The sequence below is a fragment of the Serinus canaria genome, chromosome 3 (genome assembly GCF_022539315.1).
Source record: "Serinus canaria isolate serCan28SL12 chromosome 3, serCan2020, whole genome shotgun sequence".
Taxonomy (NCBI): domain Eukaryota; kingdom Metazoa; phylum Chordata; class Aves; order Passeriformes; family Fringillidae; genus Serinus; species Serinus canaria.
In genome coordinates, this window is record NC_066316.1 from 58309731 (window position 1) to 58328927 (window position 19197).

Genomic DNA, 19197 nt, shown 5'->3' on the forward strand with positions numbered 1-19197 from the left:
TAAATAGCTTTTAAGTTTTATGTTTTCTAATCTTGTGGTAAGAAAGTAGTTCTGCTTTTTCCTGTCATGTGAAGTGTGAGATTCTAAAGTTAGGTACATGGCAACATTTGTTCTGAAATGTCCTTTCTAATATTGTAATTGGTGACTAGATGGAATACTGATAGCTTGGTTAAAATAGTTACTTTAAGAGGTGATTACTCGTTTTCTTCTCCAAGCAACAGGTGAACATCTCTTACTGTGTTTGGAAGTTATCCTCGGCTCACACCTCATCTCCTTCCTCACTTTGCCTCCCTGTGGATAGGACCTTGTGCCAAATGCAGTGATTATACCACCTCTTCCTCATCTCCAGGTTGAATTTACTCCTGGCCAGTTTACAGCAATTAATTCTAGCGGCAACGCTGTCGTTAAGCCCTTCTCTAATGAATCCTGCAACCTGCCGTAGGCTCTGTAACAATCGGCGATCTTGCTAGCTCTACCAATCTTAGCAGTGTATCGTGGACGGCCTGGGCCAGGTGTGCGTGCCCTGGGCCAGGTGTGCGGCGTACCCCGGCAGCGGGCAGGTTGCCGTGGGACCGTGGCAAGCCCGGCGCTCTCCCGGCCCGTGCGAGCAGCCCCGGCGGCGGCTCGGGGGCGGCAGCTCGGGCGCGGGGGCCGCTCCCGCCGGCCGGGCATGCTCAGTGCTGGCGGCCGGGCTGGAGCTGGCCCCGGTGCTCGCTGAGCCCGCGGGCGCTGCCACACGTGCGGCGGAGGCGCCGCTGCGGCCCCATGGGCAGCCGGGCGGCGGGCGGCGAGCAGTCCCCAGGTGCGAGGCAGGGGCTCCCCGCGTTCCTCCGTCGGCATAGCCCGGGCCGGGGAAGCGGCTCCCCCGCGGGCTGCGGCCGGGCCAGGCCGGGCCGGGCCGTGCCGGGCGCGCAGGGAGCGGGACGGGTCTCTCGCCGGGGCTGGGCCGGGAGCGCGGCGGGGAGCTCGGGCTGCAGCCCAGCGCCTCCGGGGCGGGCTGAGGGGCGGCTGCCGGCACCTGCACCGCGGCCAGGTCTGCGCTCCTGCACGGGGTAAAAGGCAGCACGGCTCAACTCCGATCTCGGAGCCGGGAGGGTACCAGTTTAGTGCGGGTTTTAATTTTCCAACCTGATTTGTAAATTGTTCCCCTCTGTCAGCTTATAATACTTTGTTATAATTTTGATTTGGTATTTTTAGATGATGGCGTGTCAGAAGCAGTTGGTGAGGAATCAAGACGGCTTACCAGAGAACAGCTTTTTACAATAGTGGCAGCAGCTTCTATAAATTTCAGTTCAATGATGTGCTACTCAATCCTAGGACCCTTTTTCCCTTCAGAGGTAAATACACAACTTAGCTACTCTGTACATTACTTTTTTGCATGTTGAAACTTTTAGAAATATCATGACCTCTGTGGGACATTTATGGCTGGCTGTAATCTCTGAGTTAAGACTTTTCAGTTGTGGGAATTCAGTGATAGTGTGATGCTGGTGTAGCTGCAGTGCATAAAATGGTGACCTGGATCTTGTCCATGGATTAATCTCGCCTATGACTGCAGAGGAGACAGCAAACTGATGAGATGAGATAGAAGTCAAAGTGGATTCTTGCAGAAGTGAAATAATATTTTGCTCAGTGTTGCATAGTAGTTTTGTAGAGCTGAGATTAAACTCTGCCAATGTCCTTGCTTGCATTTCTGTGCCCTAGCTTCTCAATGACTGTTTATTTATAGCTTCCTCTATTAACTCATTCTGGGCCATCATTGTGTTCTAACTTCCTGACCTAGGAAGGGGGGGAAAAAATAAAATCTCTGCTTATGTTGAATGAATAGAACAAAGAAGAAGATGGTCGTGGTGCTTTTGCAGCAGAAGTCCATTTCTCTCATGACCAAATAGTTATCAAGTATTTCCAAAGAAATATTATTTTTGTCTGAATATCCCTGTGTACTGCCTGTGCCCAAGTGAGTGTATTTGGTCAGCTAAATAAGTAAAAATTTGTCTGGTGCTTGTTATGGGGTGGCATGTCACAGTGAAGATAGCAGATCTCTCCATTTACTGCCCTCTCACTGTGCAAGGGATCAAAGTTTTGTAGCTAGTGCCCTTGCACACCAATTGAAGCCACCTTTATATAGTCTGGCTGACTGTTCAGCAAATAGCACACTTTCATTCACTGACAAATTAACATTGCTTTTCCCTTGTGAAATATTAGAAGTGCAACCTGTCTTCTAGTTGTGTTGTTACCTTATGAGCCCCTACTGCCTTTGAGAAAAGAAATTGCTTTCTAACTGCATTAATAGACAATTAAATAGATTTAAATATGTAAGGCATGAATGTTGTTCACCTCAAGAATTTGACTGAGTCTTTAAATGGTTGTGATCTTTTTTGCAGGCAGAAAAAAAAGGTGCCAGTAACACAATTGTTGGCCTGATTTTTGGATGTTTTGCTTTGTTCAATTTCTTGTCTTCTTTAATATTGGGAAATTATGTAAGTATAATTGGAGCTGTAACTTTTTTCTGTGGTGACACAGGTTGGTACATGAAGGCAGTTCTGTAAGCCCAAGAAAAGAGATGTCTTTTCAGTAGTGCTACTGCAATTTTCTGTCTGCAGTAACTGGAGTCTGACCAGTCAGTCTGAATGTGATCTTAGTCTTGTCAGTACTTTTCTGTTGTTTCTGAGAGTAGCATAGGGCAACAGACATGTAACTATTTTGTTTCTCCGGTTAACTGTTCTGTTTGCTTTAGAGTAATCTGATGATCCGTTCTGCTTTCTATGACCCACTTTCTCTTATCCCCCCATTTTATTTGTGGCACTTACTTATAGATCCAGTTTGCCTTTGGTGACATGAAGGTCTTTTGGTTTTGCTTTGTTTTTTTTCTTTAGTTAGCTGCATCTCTTCTTTTTTTTTTTTTTTTTTTTTTTTTTTTTTTAGCATTTGCTCCTGTTATGACTTTCTGCTGCTTAACTCAGTTTCAACTTCATTTGATAGTAATATGGGAGAAATGTCTCCAGTTCTTTTAACTTCAGCTTTCCCACAGATTCAGGATTTTTCTCATGTTGAAGAAATCACAAATAAATTATATATATGTTTGTTTGTTTATGTGCTGCAGTACTGCTGTCTATGCATTATTTGCTGGGGCTGCTCAGGATCATTCCCTAAGCTGGAGCTGCTTCAGAGCAGCAGTTCAAAATAGTCTCTGTCTTGTTGACTCTGTGGTGAGTGCTTTTCTCTGGTGCTGAGGTGGCTCATAAAGTGTCACATAAGTCCAAATCTTGGTGCCTGTGGTGATATTCAGCTATGGCACAAGCCTCACCAAGTACTTTACAGGGGAGAGAGTGAGTGTGCCATCCTCACTGCAGACAGCTGAAGTGAGCATCAACAGACCTGGACAGTGCAGCAATCAGAGATCCTGAGGGTTTCAGTGAGACTCAGCAAAATATGGGCTTTAGTAATAATGACTGAAAGGCAGGGACTTTGTTCAGGTCTGAACAAAAAAGGGGCCTGAAATACCTACTGTCCTTAGGGGAAGTTGCAGCATGGAATTAGAAGCTCAGCTGTACTTTGTTGCGGGATTGAGTTTGCTTTATGGCATGCCTCCTGTCATCTTTCACTCTGGTGAGATAATCTGAAAAGAAGGAAGGTGAGGTCCTTCCCTGGTGATGAATGGGGAGGCCTGAAAGTACCATACTTCCCATGCCAAAGCTTTGTGCTGTTAAGGGTTGTCATAAATTTGCTTAAAAATCAGCTTGCATTGACTCTGACTAGCCAGATACGTAATGGGTATTGCTGGCCTTGCCTCAGTCACTGATAGTGCTGCAGGGGAGGTTTGGAAACAAACTTTCTGCTTGTTTTTAGCGAGGAGTGCTGCTGTAACCTGCTGCTCTGCAGAAGCTGCAGCATGCTGCTGTGAAAGAGTTAACTGCAGCATTGTCTTACCTTTCTAAAACTGGGTTAAGTCACTTAACCATTCAGAGTATTTTTAGGTTCATTATTGAATGAAGGCACACCAGCAGAAGCAGTTACAGGTGCAATTTAGTTACAGGTGCTATAAAGTTCTCATAATTTTTTGATTTCTTAACAGTAACTTATATTGGAAATTTTTGATCTTTCCTTGAAATACTAACATGCAAAAATGGTATTTAATTTACAGCTTTCACAAATTGGAGCAAAATTCATGTTTGTGTCAGGGATGTTTGTTTCAGGATGTGTGACCATTCTGTTTGGGTAAGTAATTTCTGTTGCTCAGTTTTGTTGCATTTATCTTCTGATTGTTTTCATTCATATGAAAAGATGAAGACAAAATTAGAAACTCTTGGGCATCTTTTGTGTGTTGGTTAGATCATCTAACTTCTTGCATCTTTAATTTTTATTACCTCTTGTGAAGCAGAATGAACACTTCTCCCTTTCACTAGGTTTCAGAGTCTGTTTATACTTTGAAGTTAGAGGAGGTAGGTTCTGTATATTTAAGTATTAGTTCACAGCCTGTCAAAGGTGCAGCAATAAGAAAACTATTTCTGCATAGTGTTTTAATTATTCTTTCCTTAAAAATATTGGGTTTAAATGGGAAGCTTTGCCTGTCTGGTCGAGATGCCAAGTCACTAATTTTTGCAAAAGAAATCTTTTATTAGCAATGAAGGAATATCTTATTAGTTAATTCTAAAACATTGCATCAGACTTCTTACACAGGTGCTTGGAAAATCTATGGAATACAACAGAGGTGACATTGGAGTTTTTCACAGGTTAGGGTTTTCATGCTCTATTGACTGCAAGTAAAGGGGAAAAGGAGAAAGCTGCAAGAAATAGTTTGGTAGAGTTTGAATAATTTCACTGATGTGGTTCAAAGATAAGTGGTAATAGAAAGGAGTTGAGTGTCTTGTAAGTGTGTCTTTTAATGAGCAAAAAATGCTGCTCTAGGGCCTTCAGTAGATGGCTTCTTCCATCCTGAGAGAGATCCAGTTTAATGCTGGGATTTTTCTTTTCCAGAATGCTCGACAAGGTGCCAAATGGACCAATGTTCATTGGTTTCTGCTTTTTAGTAAGAGCAATGGATGCAATAAGCTTTGCAGCAGCAATTACAGCGTCGTTCTCAATCCTTGCAAAGGCATTTCCCACTAATATAGCTACTGTCCTGGTAAGTTCAGAAAGCAGTGTTACAGCTGAGTTCCAGAAATATGACAAATTGCCAGTGGGCAGCCTAAAATCAGGAAAAAATTTGTTGTCTCATATGCAGGCTTATTTGAAATCATCATATAATGTTTTGTTTGTAATCTAGAATCACAATCCTAGTACAAGTTCCTTAGCATAACTCTGGTTAGATATAAATTAGGCAGTATATATTAGTTGCTTGTGCTTTGAAGACAGCTGACCATTAGTGGCAGTAGTTATCTCTTCAGTGAAAATCAAGACAAAATACTAATAAAATGCTAGTACAGCTTTTAGTGACTACTTCTGCCTGGATGGTAAGGATCCATGTGAATTGATTTTAAAAATGGTAAATTAATTCAAATGGTTTTGATTTCAATGACTGAAAGATGCAAAACTGAAACCATTTTGGCTTAATTTTTCTAATCTGTTGATAAAAGTTATGTATGAAAAGATGAGAGCTAGAATTTATTGAAATCTGGAGGCAGTATTTCTGATTATCAACAATTCATTTCAAACAGAGATATTACACTTTTTCAGTTGGGGTTTTAAGGTGTTAAATAAAAGTTTTGTGTTTAATAAAATACTGCTTTCGCTGTCTATTCTTCAATACATTCTGGTTTTCAGTTCAAATATATTCTGTCAGAAATAACTGGGTTAAATATTAATGAGTGAGCAAATGCTGAGAACTTGTTTTAGTATATTAAATAAAATTAGAAAAATTTCAGCTTTTATTAATATTTTTGGTAATCTGTTTAATTACTTCTATAAATAAATATCTATAAGAATATGTCTTTATAACTAGAAAGAAACCTACTAGGTTGTATCAGCAGTGATTAGCTGACCTTTTTATTGGAGCAATTTATATATTGTAATCATGTTTTGGATTTATTCAGTCAATAAGGTTAAGGTTTCCTGTTTGCAAATTTCAAAACATAATTTAAATAGGTAAGTAAAGTAATGTTGACTTCAAAGGACTTAGTTTACCTACTTTATAATCAGAATTAAAAAGAAAAGAATTTCTTTTATGTCAGCAGAGTAGCCATGGCTGAAAATGATATGTGGTGGTGAAGGTCATCTCAAGACCAGAAACAGAAATGCTACACAGCTGTGGCTTGGTACCTACCTTTGTTTAAAATCTAGAAAGGGTGCTATAAAAAGACAGATGACTTGTACATGTTTGTCTTTTTACCATATTGTACTCTAGTGTCTTGCTCTGCATGAGAATAAAACCTCTTCATATTTATTCATGTAGATTTAGTGTCCTTAAATGGGCATGGTAGAGAATTCTTTTTACTATGAGCTCTGAGGCAGGAGGCAGAAGAAAGCTGATTTTTTGAGCAAGGTGCATCCTAGGGTAGAATTGAAGCCTGAAGGAGTGGATGAGGCTTTTATAGCCATGCTCTGTATTGTCCTTCTTGATAGTGCTAGATGCTAAAAAGCACCTTTGATCTCCTTACCATTTTGGTACAAGTTTTCAGCCTTCCTTTTACTTGTTGGGTACCCTAGAGGGTATATGGGGAAGTTATTAAATATAGGCACATTAGCCTTGTTGGAGTGGGAAGTTGAGCATCTGTCAACATGATCCCTCTGTGGAGGGAGGAGGAGTGAACTTCATAAGCAATCTCACTTCTCTTACTGTATCAGGTTTATCTTATCCTCTGATCTGTACTACTGCAATGTCTCAGCTTCCCCCCCATGCCCTCCCCACTTCATTAACTTAGAAGGGCTAAATGATGTACATCCCCAAATCATATAAATTATTTGAACCAAAGTCTCACAAATCAAGTGTTTTTTATGGCTGTGAAAAAGTGAAAGCATCATCTGGATGCAGTGATATTAATGGCCATGCCTAGTTATTTTCCTTGCTAGAAAAGCAAAAGGTTGCAACCCTAGACTGACCTAGCATAAAGAACTTGGCTTTTGCTGACTCTGACTGTTTTCAGGACATTTGACTACTCTGACTTGTATCAGTAAAATTAAAGATGAGGATTATTCCCTGGAGTATCTTCCTGGGTTCTGGAAGTTACCAAAACTTTTATCTGTAAGCAGTTATTACCACCAGCTCTTCCTGGTGGTCTAAGCATTCATTAATCAAATGTAGAGGCAGATGTTGACAGTGGTGACTATGACATTGTAGCACAAGATGTATCTGTATTACTGTCCTTTTACAAATTAGTATCTTATAAAACATACCACATTAATAAATTCTATCCAAAACAATCTGGGTTGTCCCCATTGCAGTTTCATTATTTTTTTCTACCCCAAGGGAGTGAGTCCAAACAGTTTATGGAAAGAAAACTTTAACTTGGCACATGTGCTTCATCCCATGAGATAATGACCCATCTGAGTAGGTTTGTTTAGCTCCTTTCCCTCAGGCTGGAGTGTAATGGCAGGTGGGAGAGGTGATCCCTTCAGCCTGAGCTGTCCTGTGGATGGTTTCTGCTACTGGAGCATTTGCCTTGCCTCAAGACTGAGATCTGTTAGGTGACAGCAGAGTTGTGAGTGCTGTACAGGAACCAGTACAGGTGGTTCCCTGTAGTGAAGCAAAAGAGGTCATGGCTGTCACACACATAACTGTGGAATTCCCTTTGCTATCCCACCCTGTAAAGGTCACTACTAGGTCTTGTCCTGGCAATGCATAGTCTTGTTTTTCACTACCCTGGATATGTTGTACTGCTCCTCAGACAAATGGCTTGCTTTGTATTGTTGCATTGTATTTTCTCAACATACTGACTTCATTTCTGCTTGCTTTTTCATGCTTTAGGGCAGTCTTGAAATTTTTTCAGGACTTGGACTGGTGCTGGGCCCACCTTTGGGTGGCTTTTTGTATCAGTCATTTGGTTACGAGGTCCCTTTCATCACGCTGGGATGCATAGTGCTGACTTTGGTGCCTGTGAATATGTGCATATTGCCAAGATATGGTAAGCATCCTTCTGCCTGCTTCCTTCACTCACCTTAACTTCTCATGTACTTACATGTCTTTAAAGAAGTGTCAGCTTCTGGAGTCTGATCCAAGTCAGAAGGCAAAACCCCAGTTGAATTAGCTTATCATCTTGATCAGGCCCTTGTTTAATGCTAACCTAAATTCATGAGATGGCCTGGAATTAACACAACTCCTTATGCCCATTTCTGCCAACAGTAGAAACTTTATATGGAAGTGAACTGAGATATATTTTTGTTTTCTTTTGTCTTAGATTTAGGGCTTGTAAAGGATCGGTTGTGTCTTCTTCCTATAGGTTTGTCATTGCAGCTAGTTGAAGAAAAGCTGAAAACAGATTTTGCCTAAAACAGGAGAACTCAACATGTTTGAGGAGTTAACAGTGGAGGGGTAAACTAATTATAGGGAGAAAAAAAAAGTGTTGATTTGTACTGAACAGTGCAGGATCTGATAAACATGAAAGAATGTTAAAGCTAATAAAGGAGGGGTTTAATGAAGTGCTGGAGGTCATATAAATTTATTAAATTTTAGATGATCCTGCTTGGACAGAAAACTAGCTTAAATCTAAGTCCTCATGCAACTGTAAGGTTACAGTTCTGTTATTCTTTTTTAGAGGAAAAAAAAGCTTGTAACTTTGAAATTTTAATTACTTCTTCAATTTTTTTTATCCTTTAATACAAAAACCATGGAGAATAACTTCTAGTATATTGGCTTTTAGAAGAAACTTGAAATGATTAACCATGTGTTGCTACTGCTGACTTTCCCCCTGACCTCCCAAGCTCTGAAATTGTCATGATATTGCTGCCAGTTTGGAAATATGTTTCATAAATGTTAGCTCTGAGCTGGTGGATGCTAATGCCTGAACTTTCAGTTCTTTGTATACTCTGAGACCACATTTAGGTATTATAGGAGAAACACCATCAGGAAGAGGGCCTGACTTAAAATTCCCACATAATCATGACATATGAAAAAAGTTTCCTGGAGTACAAATTGAACATGTTGGAGTTCAATTAGTTGTTTAAAAACTTAGGTAGATCTCAATTGATAAATAGTAATCATACTCTCAAAGCATGTTTCTTTTACAAGATATGAGTTGTTCATATATGTGTTCAAGTATCAAGCTGAGACATATCCATGAAGATTTCCTTGTATAACTGCTAACAGAGAAGCAAATACTTTTTTCACATAATTGGAGTAATACATGCTTTAGTTATTTTCAAGTTGGGGATTTGCAGTGTTGAAATCTAAATTGTATGCTTTTCTTCTTCACCTATTGAATTTTGGTTTTTACTATAAAAATAGTATAGCACGTAATAATCAACTATTGACTTTCATCTGTTGTGCAACAGGAGTAAGAAGATTAAAAAAAGAGAAATACTATTCCTTTTCTAAAGCAAGAAGATCAATCATGAGCCTTATGCTGCTGAAAATAATGCAGTTTCCCCCCCTCTTCTATTGAAACAGATTCAACTCCTAGGAAGGAATCATTTTGGAAGCTCATTCTTCTGCCAAAAGTCCTAATACTCTGTCTCACTATATTTTCTCTCAGTGCATGCTTGGGTTTTTTTGATCCCACAATATCTCTATTTATCTTAAAGAAGGTAAGTCCTGCTAACATGCAGTGAAGTCTTGACTTAATAAATAGTGAGTAACTGGCTATAAATGTAAATATCCTTAACAAAATTGAGCTTCATCTAATTAACACGGCTTTAGTTAACTGTTAGTTGTATGAATTCCAAATAACTTGATTTACACAGTACTGATAAGTCAGTATCTATTGCACCATCTCTTCCTGATGGGCCTTGATAACTTTGAGAATGCAGAAGTGTAAGGTCTTTTAAAGTGGGCTTTCCCTGCTTATTTGTCTTTCAGCTGCAAAGTACTGTCTCTGAATAGGGCATAGAAACTGCTTTTGTAAAAAAGGGATTTTTTTCTTCCTTCCTGAAGTCAAATTCTTGAAAGCTGCTGCAGTCACTGACACGACTCCCTAGGAGAGTTACATCTCTTGATGTGAACCCTTTTAAGATTCTGTTCCTAGGTAAAATTAAGCAATGGTCTTTGAGGGCTTTATTTACAAATTGTTTTTCCAAGGGGTAATGTTTCACAGATGGCTCTGCTACTTTTTGTCTTCCTAGTCTGTACTTTGAGCACTTTTCCAGGGTGCAGGGGACTTGATGCTAACTTCTTTCATCAGTGGAGATGTGAATGTACATCTTCCATCTCCCAGGAGGGATCTGAAATTATCCTACTGTAGAGTCTGTTTCTATGGCTCTTCTGCTTTCTCTCTGCTCTGTGCTCACAGATACTTATTGTGAAAGGGCTGTGGCCCTCTTGGCAGGTATTCTAACCACTAAATTAGAGTTATTATCATGGATTTGCATATTACAAGGAAATAGTGAATATTTATGTAGTCTATACCACATGAAACATCTTGGAATACCTTCTAACTCTTAGTTAAGGCACTTATTTGAGAAACTAAGGTGCTTTTGATTCATTACACATTTTGTTTCAATGCAGAAAATGTGTCTGTATTAGGAAAATGTGGGCCTCAGGGTGTCAGCAAAAAACATCTTATTCCTTCTCATAAAAATCATCTTATGGTTGAAAAGTTTGAGTTGAGTTTTATGGCACTACTTACTTTTAAGCTGTGCTGATTAACAATGGATGAAAACAGTACTTATTTTTTCTAATGCAAATAAAACTAAAGATTGAAGAGGTAGAGACTAAATCATTGACATTTTAGTATCTGAAGTGTCTGTTTCAAGTGTGTCAGATTGTAATGTTAGAATCCAGTGTGCTGGTGTAGGTGCCATAGCATAATGTTTCCTCCTGACATTATTTAGGCTTTATATGAATACCGTTGTATCAGGTGTCTCCAGCACTCAATGCTTAAAAAGTGTTGGTGAAAGCAATGAAACAGAAGCTCTGTGGATGATTTCAAATATGTGAAAAACCTCAGTAGGGTATCAGTAAAATACTTAAAATGGCACATTTCGTATTTTGACTTAATATGTAATTCTTGGATTGTCCTTCAATGAACATAGCATATATGGTTTGTCATGGTTTTTGTTTTATTGATCTTCCTTTCCATAGTTCACACTCCCAGCTGGTTATGTGGGCTTGGTGTTCCTTGGTTTGGCACTCTCATACTCCCTGTCTTCTCCCCTCCTTGGACTCGTAAGCGACAAACTGCCGGTGAGTCCTACCCTGCTGTGTGTGCAGGGTGACTAAAGCACTCTGTGCATTTGCTTAAACGTGGGGAGCAGTGGATGAAACAAAGGATCTAGGCCTGGTCTTGTAAAGGGGTCTGCCTTTCATGACCTTGCACATGCACCCATTACTGCCATGTGGGAGGTCTCTTTTGCAAGATCCAGGGTAATTTAAGAATGTCCAAGTCAGTAAAGGAAATCACAAGCAGCTGAAGTGTGCTGAGCTTTTCTAATGGACTAAGCACAATCTTTTTCAAAGCAATATGGAATAGAAAGTAGGAAAATATGTCCCAGTTATCCATGCTTTTAACCACATCTAATTTTATTAGTTTTTGAGAAGAGGAGTAAAGATGTTCTGGTTAGCTGTATTGACTTTATTTCTTTAAAAGTGTAATATTCAAATTAGATCAGCACAGTGGGCTGCCTATCCTTTAACCTGGTCCTTTAACAGCACCACAGAAAGAGACTTTGACAGTGGTACACCTAAAACTGCCTTTTTGACAGCCAGTGCTAATTGATCAAGGGACCCTACACTTTGAATACTATGCCTGAAGAACAGTGACAATTTTCTGATACTTTTTTCCTGACACAAACTAGTGTCACATGGGAATTACATAGAATCACAGAATGGCCTGGGTTGGAAGGAACTTAAAAGATCATCATAAAATGATACAGGGTGTTTCTTATATTAAAGAAGCCTAATACCTAAAATACTTTGCTAACCAAGAAGGATCATTCATTGCTCAGTATCCTGAAATCTCTGTACTAAGCCACTGCTGCCAGTGATTGCAGCCTGAGTGAGGAAACAAGAATTTGTTGGTTTTTGGTGTACTTGACAAATTCCCAATTTTAAATTGCATAGCTTTTCCTTTTCTTACACAGTACGTCAGGAAGTGGCTGCTGATATTTGGAGACTTAATGACAGCAGTGTGCCTTTTCATGCTAGGACCTGCTCCTGTACTGCACATTGAAAGGTACTGCCTCTACCCGAACCTGTCCCATTATGTGATATTTTCAACCATAGTCATGTATGTCCGTAAGTCTGTAATTAGCAGCTCTGATCATGAAACAGATTTTTAATTTCCACTTTTGACCATGAAACATGGTTGTTTTTTGATGTTGTAGCATGAGACTGTGAATGTAAAGCTGTGAAATAATCTGAAAACAGAGATTTTAGAGCTTCATTAAGTATATCCTTTTCTTTTGCTTTTTAGTGTTACTGTGTTCATGTTAATCAGTATGGTAGGAAGAATGTTGCTTTTTATTTTCCTTCCCTCACAGTTTTGTGGCATTTCCTGTTCAGCAAAACAAAGTTCTCATTTTGTCTTATTTTCCAAATTTTTCTGTTTCATCAGTGTTTTTAAACTATAGGGTTTATTTGCATGGCTGTGCAGCAGTACTGATTTTACTTCTCTCTGTAGATAGCCTGCTGAGAAAAGTGACAGGCTATAGCTTTGTTTTCACTAGCAAAGACAATGTCTGTTGTACCTGAATGCTGTACTGTCGTATTTCTCAAGTTAATTCACAGCAAAACACTGTGACAAAACAACTACACAATCCTTTTGTCCCAGGTTAGATACTGTGTTAAAGTAATAGGCTTAATAGGTTAATGCATAGAACTCCTCCTAGGTTGCTAATTTTTAAATATCACAGGTTTGTAACTGGTGCGGTTCCAAATTTAGATCATAGATTTGAGCTGGGGTGAAAAATAAATTAGTAAAGTCTTCAAAATTCTTTAGCTAAGTCTATTTGGTTGTAATATATTAGGCTACAAAATTTAAACTTCAAAATCCTTCACTTCTGCAACAAAACAAGTCTGATGCTTGCACACAGTCATTGCTCAGTTAACCTCATCTATTTAACTCCTCCCTGTATGCACATCATAAAATGAACTGCTTTTGATAAGAAAATTTATAATTTGAGCACAAGTTTTTCATATTCTTTTACAAAGTTTTTTTTTTTTAAAGCATAGAACTGGATTTTTCAAGTATTAGTATTGGCTTCAAGACACATAGTTTGCTGATCAGTCAGGGAGAGCTAATACAACAGCCTTCAGTCAAATAGAGTCCTTACTGAAAAGAGTCTTCAGCAGCTAACTTCTTGTAAATGCCTCTCTTTCAGTCAGCTGTGGATGTTTGTGCTAGTCTTGGTTTTGATTGGCTTTTCCCTTGGCATGAGTGCTATCCCAGTGTTTCCAGAGATCCTGCAATGTGCGTAGTAAGTAACTCAGTCCAACCCTTCTTTCATGTTACTGACACTAGGAATCTGCAACTGTTTTTCAGGGGTGAATATAAAGTGTGACTTTTTTTGTGTGACCTTTCTGAGGTGAAGGCAGATAGTAACACTTAAATGTTTCCACTGCTCTATTGTCTTAGTTTTTTCTGACTGAATACCCCAGTCATTACCTTCTCCCTATAACTTTGTGAATGTGTACCTCAGTAATGACCTAGAAGGGTCTTGATTTATTCTTATTAGTATGTTCCTTTTGGAACAAGGTCTTTGCTTCTAAAAAGCCACCTGTCACAGTTTCACACTTGCCATATGAAACGTGGGGAATTGGTGTGATGGTGTGATCTTGGAAGAAAACAGTGATGAGGAATGGCACTGCAATCCTTCAGAGGGGCAGAAAAGAAGAAAGTACTGGGTGAACAGAAATTGTACTGTACACTTGTGCTTGTTAACTATTTATGTGGTGTGCAAATTAAAAGGAGGGGAAAAAGTCTATAGGGAATCTACTTGTGTCTCAGTCTACAGACTGAGACACGGTATGTATTGGTCTGTCCCAACTGGTCTGTCCCTCTGCAGTGAGAATGGATTTGAAGAAGGTCTGAGTCTTCTGGGACTGGTGTCTGGGCTCTTCAATGCCATGTGGTCCCTTGGGTAAGTGAACCCCTTTTTGGAAGCTATGAGAGCTCAGCTGTTCCACACTACTGCCACATGGAAACCTGGTTGTCGCTGTGTTGACCTTGGTTCAAAAGCTTCTTGCTTGACAGGTGCCTGGTAGGCACATTAAAGCTTTTTACAAAAAGCTTTAACAAAAGGTAAAACTTTTATTTTGACAATGTTCTGAACTTCTCTTTCTTGAAACATGTTGCTTTGCATATCAAAAAACTGCAGTGATTAAAGTGGATGTTTGCTTGCACTTTTGTATGGTCATTTTTCCTTTCACTAAAATATCTAATGCTCAGGAGAGAGAGATATGGACCTTAATTTTTTACAAAGCTAAGTCCACCCAGGTGGAGTGAGCTAAATGTCTGCTCCTGACTAATTCTATTTTCCTTTTTCCATTTTTCCACATTTCCTCCTTTTGTCTTTGATAGCTTAAGGTAGAATCTTCTTTTTAAGCCACAGAAATTCTTTAAGATTTATGCTTGTATAGCTCAGCAGAGTGTGTCTGTAATTCTATAACTATATGGTCAGGGTCATCATCCCAGAAGTGAGTGAAAGGTGCTGCTGGCTGAGTGGCCCCTCAGAGATGTCACTCAGGGAAGTGACACAGTGCCCCTTTTGGCAGTCACTTTACAGGATATTTTTATCTGTCCTTGCAGTCCTCTGTGGCTGCAGGTATGTTTCAGTGGCACAAATTTGCACCATTTTTTTTTAAGATCTAGCAGTCCTGTTTATGTGGTATAGGGTTTAGTACAGACACAAGTAGGATAAAGTTAGCAAAACCCAGGTTTATGCTGCTGTTAAGCCTGGTTTTATAATGTAACTTGCTTCCAGGAAGCGTCTCTAGTTTTACACAGTTCTGTCTCTTTCTGTCGTGGGAGACCATGTAGTCATATAAGACCTTTTTAAAGAGACAGCAGCTGCACAACATTTATAACCTGCATTTTTAGACAGGCATAAAGTGTAGAGCAGTTAAACACAGCTGAACATTGCAGTGACTGTGTCTGTCACGCTGTGCCTCCCCACCTGCTTATATTCATCACACCTTTGTCTTGAAGTTTAGAAACTTTTTGTTTTGAGGGATGGGACTTAGAATTTCTCTTATGATAGAATTGATCAGCGTAGATGTTTTCTTAGAGCATGTTCCTTAATTGGGTCTCTCTACTGAAAAAGACTGCATTCAGCTTTCTGATGGGGATCCTGTTTCCAGATGAGGAGGTAATTAGATTTATTGGGGCCTTGGCAAACAACAAATTCATACTTATTGTGGATTTTAGGAAAGTTAGGTCTGTGGAAGAAAATCCCTTCATTGTCAAAGGAGAGAGTCTATGAAGGAAGGCCACAAAACCCAATGAAACAGTTCTCTGAGAATATGGTGTGTTATCCTTTATGTTTGGGATGCCAATACCTGATTTTGATTTGATGCAGGGCATTTGTAGGTCCAATTCTGGGAGGATTTCTAAATGAAGAACTGGGTTTTGAATGGGCCGCAGCCATCCAAGGAGGATGGCCACTGTTAAGTGTAAGTAATTACACATTTTTATATACCTGTTGCAGTCATGAGCTATTGCACAAGTTTGTAACAATTACTACAGTTGTAACTGTCTGTTTCCTCAAAAGGGCCTTGCAACTGGAATATTTTATATCATTGAGGCAACAAGGAAAAGGTATGCTAAGATACTTATTCTTTATTTTGCTTGCAATCATATAAGGCAAACCTTTGAAATCTGTGCTTGCATTTTTTCCTTGCTACCAAACTGATAATGAATGATAAGATGAGCAATAAAAACATTGCTTAAATAATTTGTCTGTATGGTTTCCTAAATCCCTACTGACCTGAACAGACAGCTAAACCAGGCAGTGTCTATTCTATACAAGCAGCAGGACCATGGCATTAATGAGCAAACCCTTTGATGGTTCCTCCATCAGGAAGGTGTCTGTGAGCTGGGATTGTTTGGATGGTCACAATGCAGAGAGCAGTGGTCAATGGCTCAATGTCCGAACACAGACTAGTGACGAGTGGTGTCCCTCTGGGGTCTGCCTTGGGACCAGTACTGTTTAGTATCCTCACCAACAACTAAAAGAAGGTAGATTCAGACTAGATAGGAGGAAAAAATTTTTACAATGAGGGTAGTGAAACACTCGACCAGGTTGCCCAGAGAGGTAGTGGATGTGTCATCCATGGAAACATTCAGGCCCAGGGTGGACATGGCTCTGAGAAACCTGGTCTAGTTTAAGATGCTACCCATGGCAGGGTATCTGGACTAGCTGACCTTTAAAGGTCCCTTTCAATCTGAACCACTGTATGATCATGGGAAAGAACAGTGCAGTAGTAGGGAACCAAATCCAGTGATCCATGTAGTTCTTTGCATGTAATGTGCTTCTTTGCATATTATGTTGATATCACATAGAAGTATCTAGAGAATATAAAATCTGTGTTACCTCTTCTGTTATTTTCCTTATGCGAACAGTTCCAGTTCCAGCCTGCAAAATCCTCCTGGTGATAATGAAGAAAGGACTCGTCTAATGGGCAATGAAACATAGCCAGACATACTTTCAATTCTCTGTTTGCTGTTGTGGTTTAACCTAGTATTGAGGTGACTGGCCTTAACAGTGCTTCATTATTCTGGAGCTGGGACATGATCCCTTAGTGAACAACCAGTTGTGGTTTAATTGTACAGGCATTACTGTTTTGAAACACTAAACACTGACTGCCTTTCTTTTGGAAGTTCTCCTAAATGATGAGTAACACTCAGCTGTCAGCCTATTTAATTGTGTTCCATGTACAGTGCACCACTGTATGTGAAAATGTGTTCTCAAATGTCTGGTTTCCACGCTTGTGTGTACTGTGTGTTATTCTTGGGTAAAGCTACTATTGTGCTACCATGATTTTCTGTACTTTTTAAAAGGAAACTCATTATCTTGTAAAAACAGAATTTGAAATTAAAAAGGACCAAGCACAATATTGTTTTCAATAAAGCAACTTTTTCCCTAAGTTTTGTACATTTTCTTAGACAACAAGAGTCTAAGATACTTCTTGTCTACCAGCCCTTGTGTTATCTTTAGAGTGCCTGAAAATAAGATGCAAAAATAATGAAAATTTGCCATATCTACACAATAAAAACTGATCTTCAGTCCTGGGGGAGAGTTGGCATCTGATGTATACACTTATATACATAGACAAAAGATAAATGCATGTTTGTATTATATATGAAGACTCAGCTTGGTGATTGTGAGATTTATTTTGCTAATAAATGTTAGCTAGAATGTTTGTACTTACTGCTTCTGCAATAGCAAATCTCTAAGGACTCTAGGGCTACTGTGGAGAAGAAAACCCAACATTTCCTCACTTCTTCCAGATGCTCAGCTAAAGATACTCAAGAGGAACTGAGACAAGGAGACTCCTGACAAACTCACATTAGACTTCTTGACCTTGGTTGTGGCAAAAGTCTTTTATTTATCATGGAGCCCATAACTGGCTTCTAGAAGGGCTTCTCTGTTGTGGCTTTTTTACCCTAAATAAGCAAAGTGGTCTGTCCTAGCACCTTCCAGTCGGTTTCTTCTGTGAATAGTTCCTGGATTTTGCATAAGAAATACTTCTTTCTCTGCCAGAGCTCTTTTGACCTAGAAAGAAAAACTGTGGTAGCCAAATGAGCTGTGAAACTTCAGGGTACCAAAGGGCAGGCTTCCCCATAGAACATCTTGGTAATAGCTTCCTTTCCATTTTGTATCAGACATTAGACTATACTGAAGCCAGGAATGTACGCCTCAGCTTTTTAGGAAATGCTGACCATGCCAGTGCTGATGATGAGCCAGGTGAGAAGGAACTGAGAGGACTAGAGCTGGATGCAAGATATTTTCTAATGATTTATTTTCTCAATTTTTTTTACTTTTCCATGAGCTGTGCAACCTTTCTGTGACAGAGAAACCATTTAATTACCCTGAGGATCCAGGATTTCTGACTTTCAATACACCCATTGGCTATTTTGGTATTTTCACTTCTGCAGACATACTCTACCTTGACCCAGCTGTGGTCTTAGCAAGCAGATTGACACCATTCTGTTCCTAACTGCTTGGGTGAACACCCTTCCACTGACGTCAGCTGTCCAGTTTCACTCAGTGTGAGCCTTGGGAATGGGGGTCCACTTCCTTTCAGCAAATACACTCAACTCCATTTTGATGTGACAGGTGATGTGACAGTGCTCTAATTGATCCTCATTCTCATGGGCAACAACTGTATCTGTGTAGTGCAGCTGACCTGGGCAGAAATTCCCATAAGCTTTAAGGATGCATACTCATGTCAACAGGTCTAGGACATGAGAACGTGTAAAGTTCTTGATATAAAGGAAATAAAAATGTGCCATGTAAGATCTTGGAAATTCTTAAGTTGATACAGCACCTTTAGTCTTTGTTAAATAATCAGTCCTGGGAGTTTATGAGTGTTATTCATCTTCTGCTCTGGTGTTTTATATTTTTGCCATGTAAAAGACCCAAACTTCATTTTCTCCGCTAGATGGAACCCTAACTCTGGTAAAAGTTCTTGTGAGTTCTGCAAATAGTTCTGGGTTGGAGACTTTGAGTGTCACATTTTCTTTGTTGGCTTTCACTGCATATTTTTGCTGAGCAGATGCTAGAACTCAAGCACCAATTTTGTGTACATGTATTTGCAGAATTGAGAGTTCGATGGAACGGGACACTCGTGATTTGTCAGACATCAGTGGACAAAAAGCCACTACAAGAGCAACTTAGTTGTTACCAGAGTCCTCTCTCCTCAGCCTTGAGTTCAAGGCAGCTTTATTTTTGCCTGATATTCCAGGTTGTATTCAGTCAGTAAGTCCACCTTGCCAATTCTCCTCTGCTCTGTTCCCCCAAATCCTCTAGAACCAGATCTGCCTCAAGACAGAAATGTAGTTTTTTCAGCTGTCCTGCTAGCTCCAATTGAGATGGGAGCTCTTTTGACTAGATCAACATTACTGGATATATGATTTTGTGTTTGCCATACAAGAGTACTGCTTTGATGAGGCT

At 39.7% G+C, this 19197-nt stretch overlaps 1 protein-coding gene across 1 annotated transcript; it reads left to right on the forward strand.

The window, feature by feature from the left end:
* The first annotated feature begins 692 nt into the window (after nucleotides 1-692).
* Nucleotides 693-17447, forward strand: SLC18B1 (solute carrier family 18 member B1). Its single transcript, XM_018919901.3, has 14 exons — nucleotides 693-802; nucleotides 1198-1337; nucleotides 2382-2477; nucleotides 4142-4215; nucleotides 4975-5122; nucleotides 7901-8057; nucleotides 9539-9675; nucleotides 11168-11269; nucleotides 12166-12257; nucleotides 13405-13500; nucleotides 14089-14163; nucleotides 15601-15694; nucleotides 15793-15839; nucleotides 16644-17447. Exons 1-14 carry the CDS (start codon nucleotides 766-768, stop codon nucleotides 16714-16716), a joined length of 1368 nt encoding a protein of 455 aa, XP_018775446.3. The 5' UTR covers nucleotides 693-765; the 3' UTR covers nucleotides 16717-17447.
* Nucleotides 17448-19197: the final 1750 nt, after the last annotated feature.

Bases quoted from the DNA above. Each gene is read 5' to 3' on its own strand.
- SLC18B1 (XM_018919901.3), top strand. From the start codon at position 766: ATGGGCAGCCGGGCGGCGGGCGGCGAGCAGTCCCCAG. The intron at 9,676-11,167 runs GTAAGTCCTGCT...TCCTTTCCATAG, and splicing joins CTCTATTTATCTTAAAGAAG to TTCACACTCCCAGCTGGTTA. The intron at 15,840-16,643 runs GTATGCTAAGAT...TTATGCGAACAG, and splicing joins ATTGAGGCAACAAGGAAAAG to TTCCAGTTCCAGCCTGCAAA.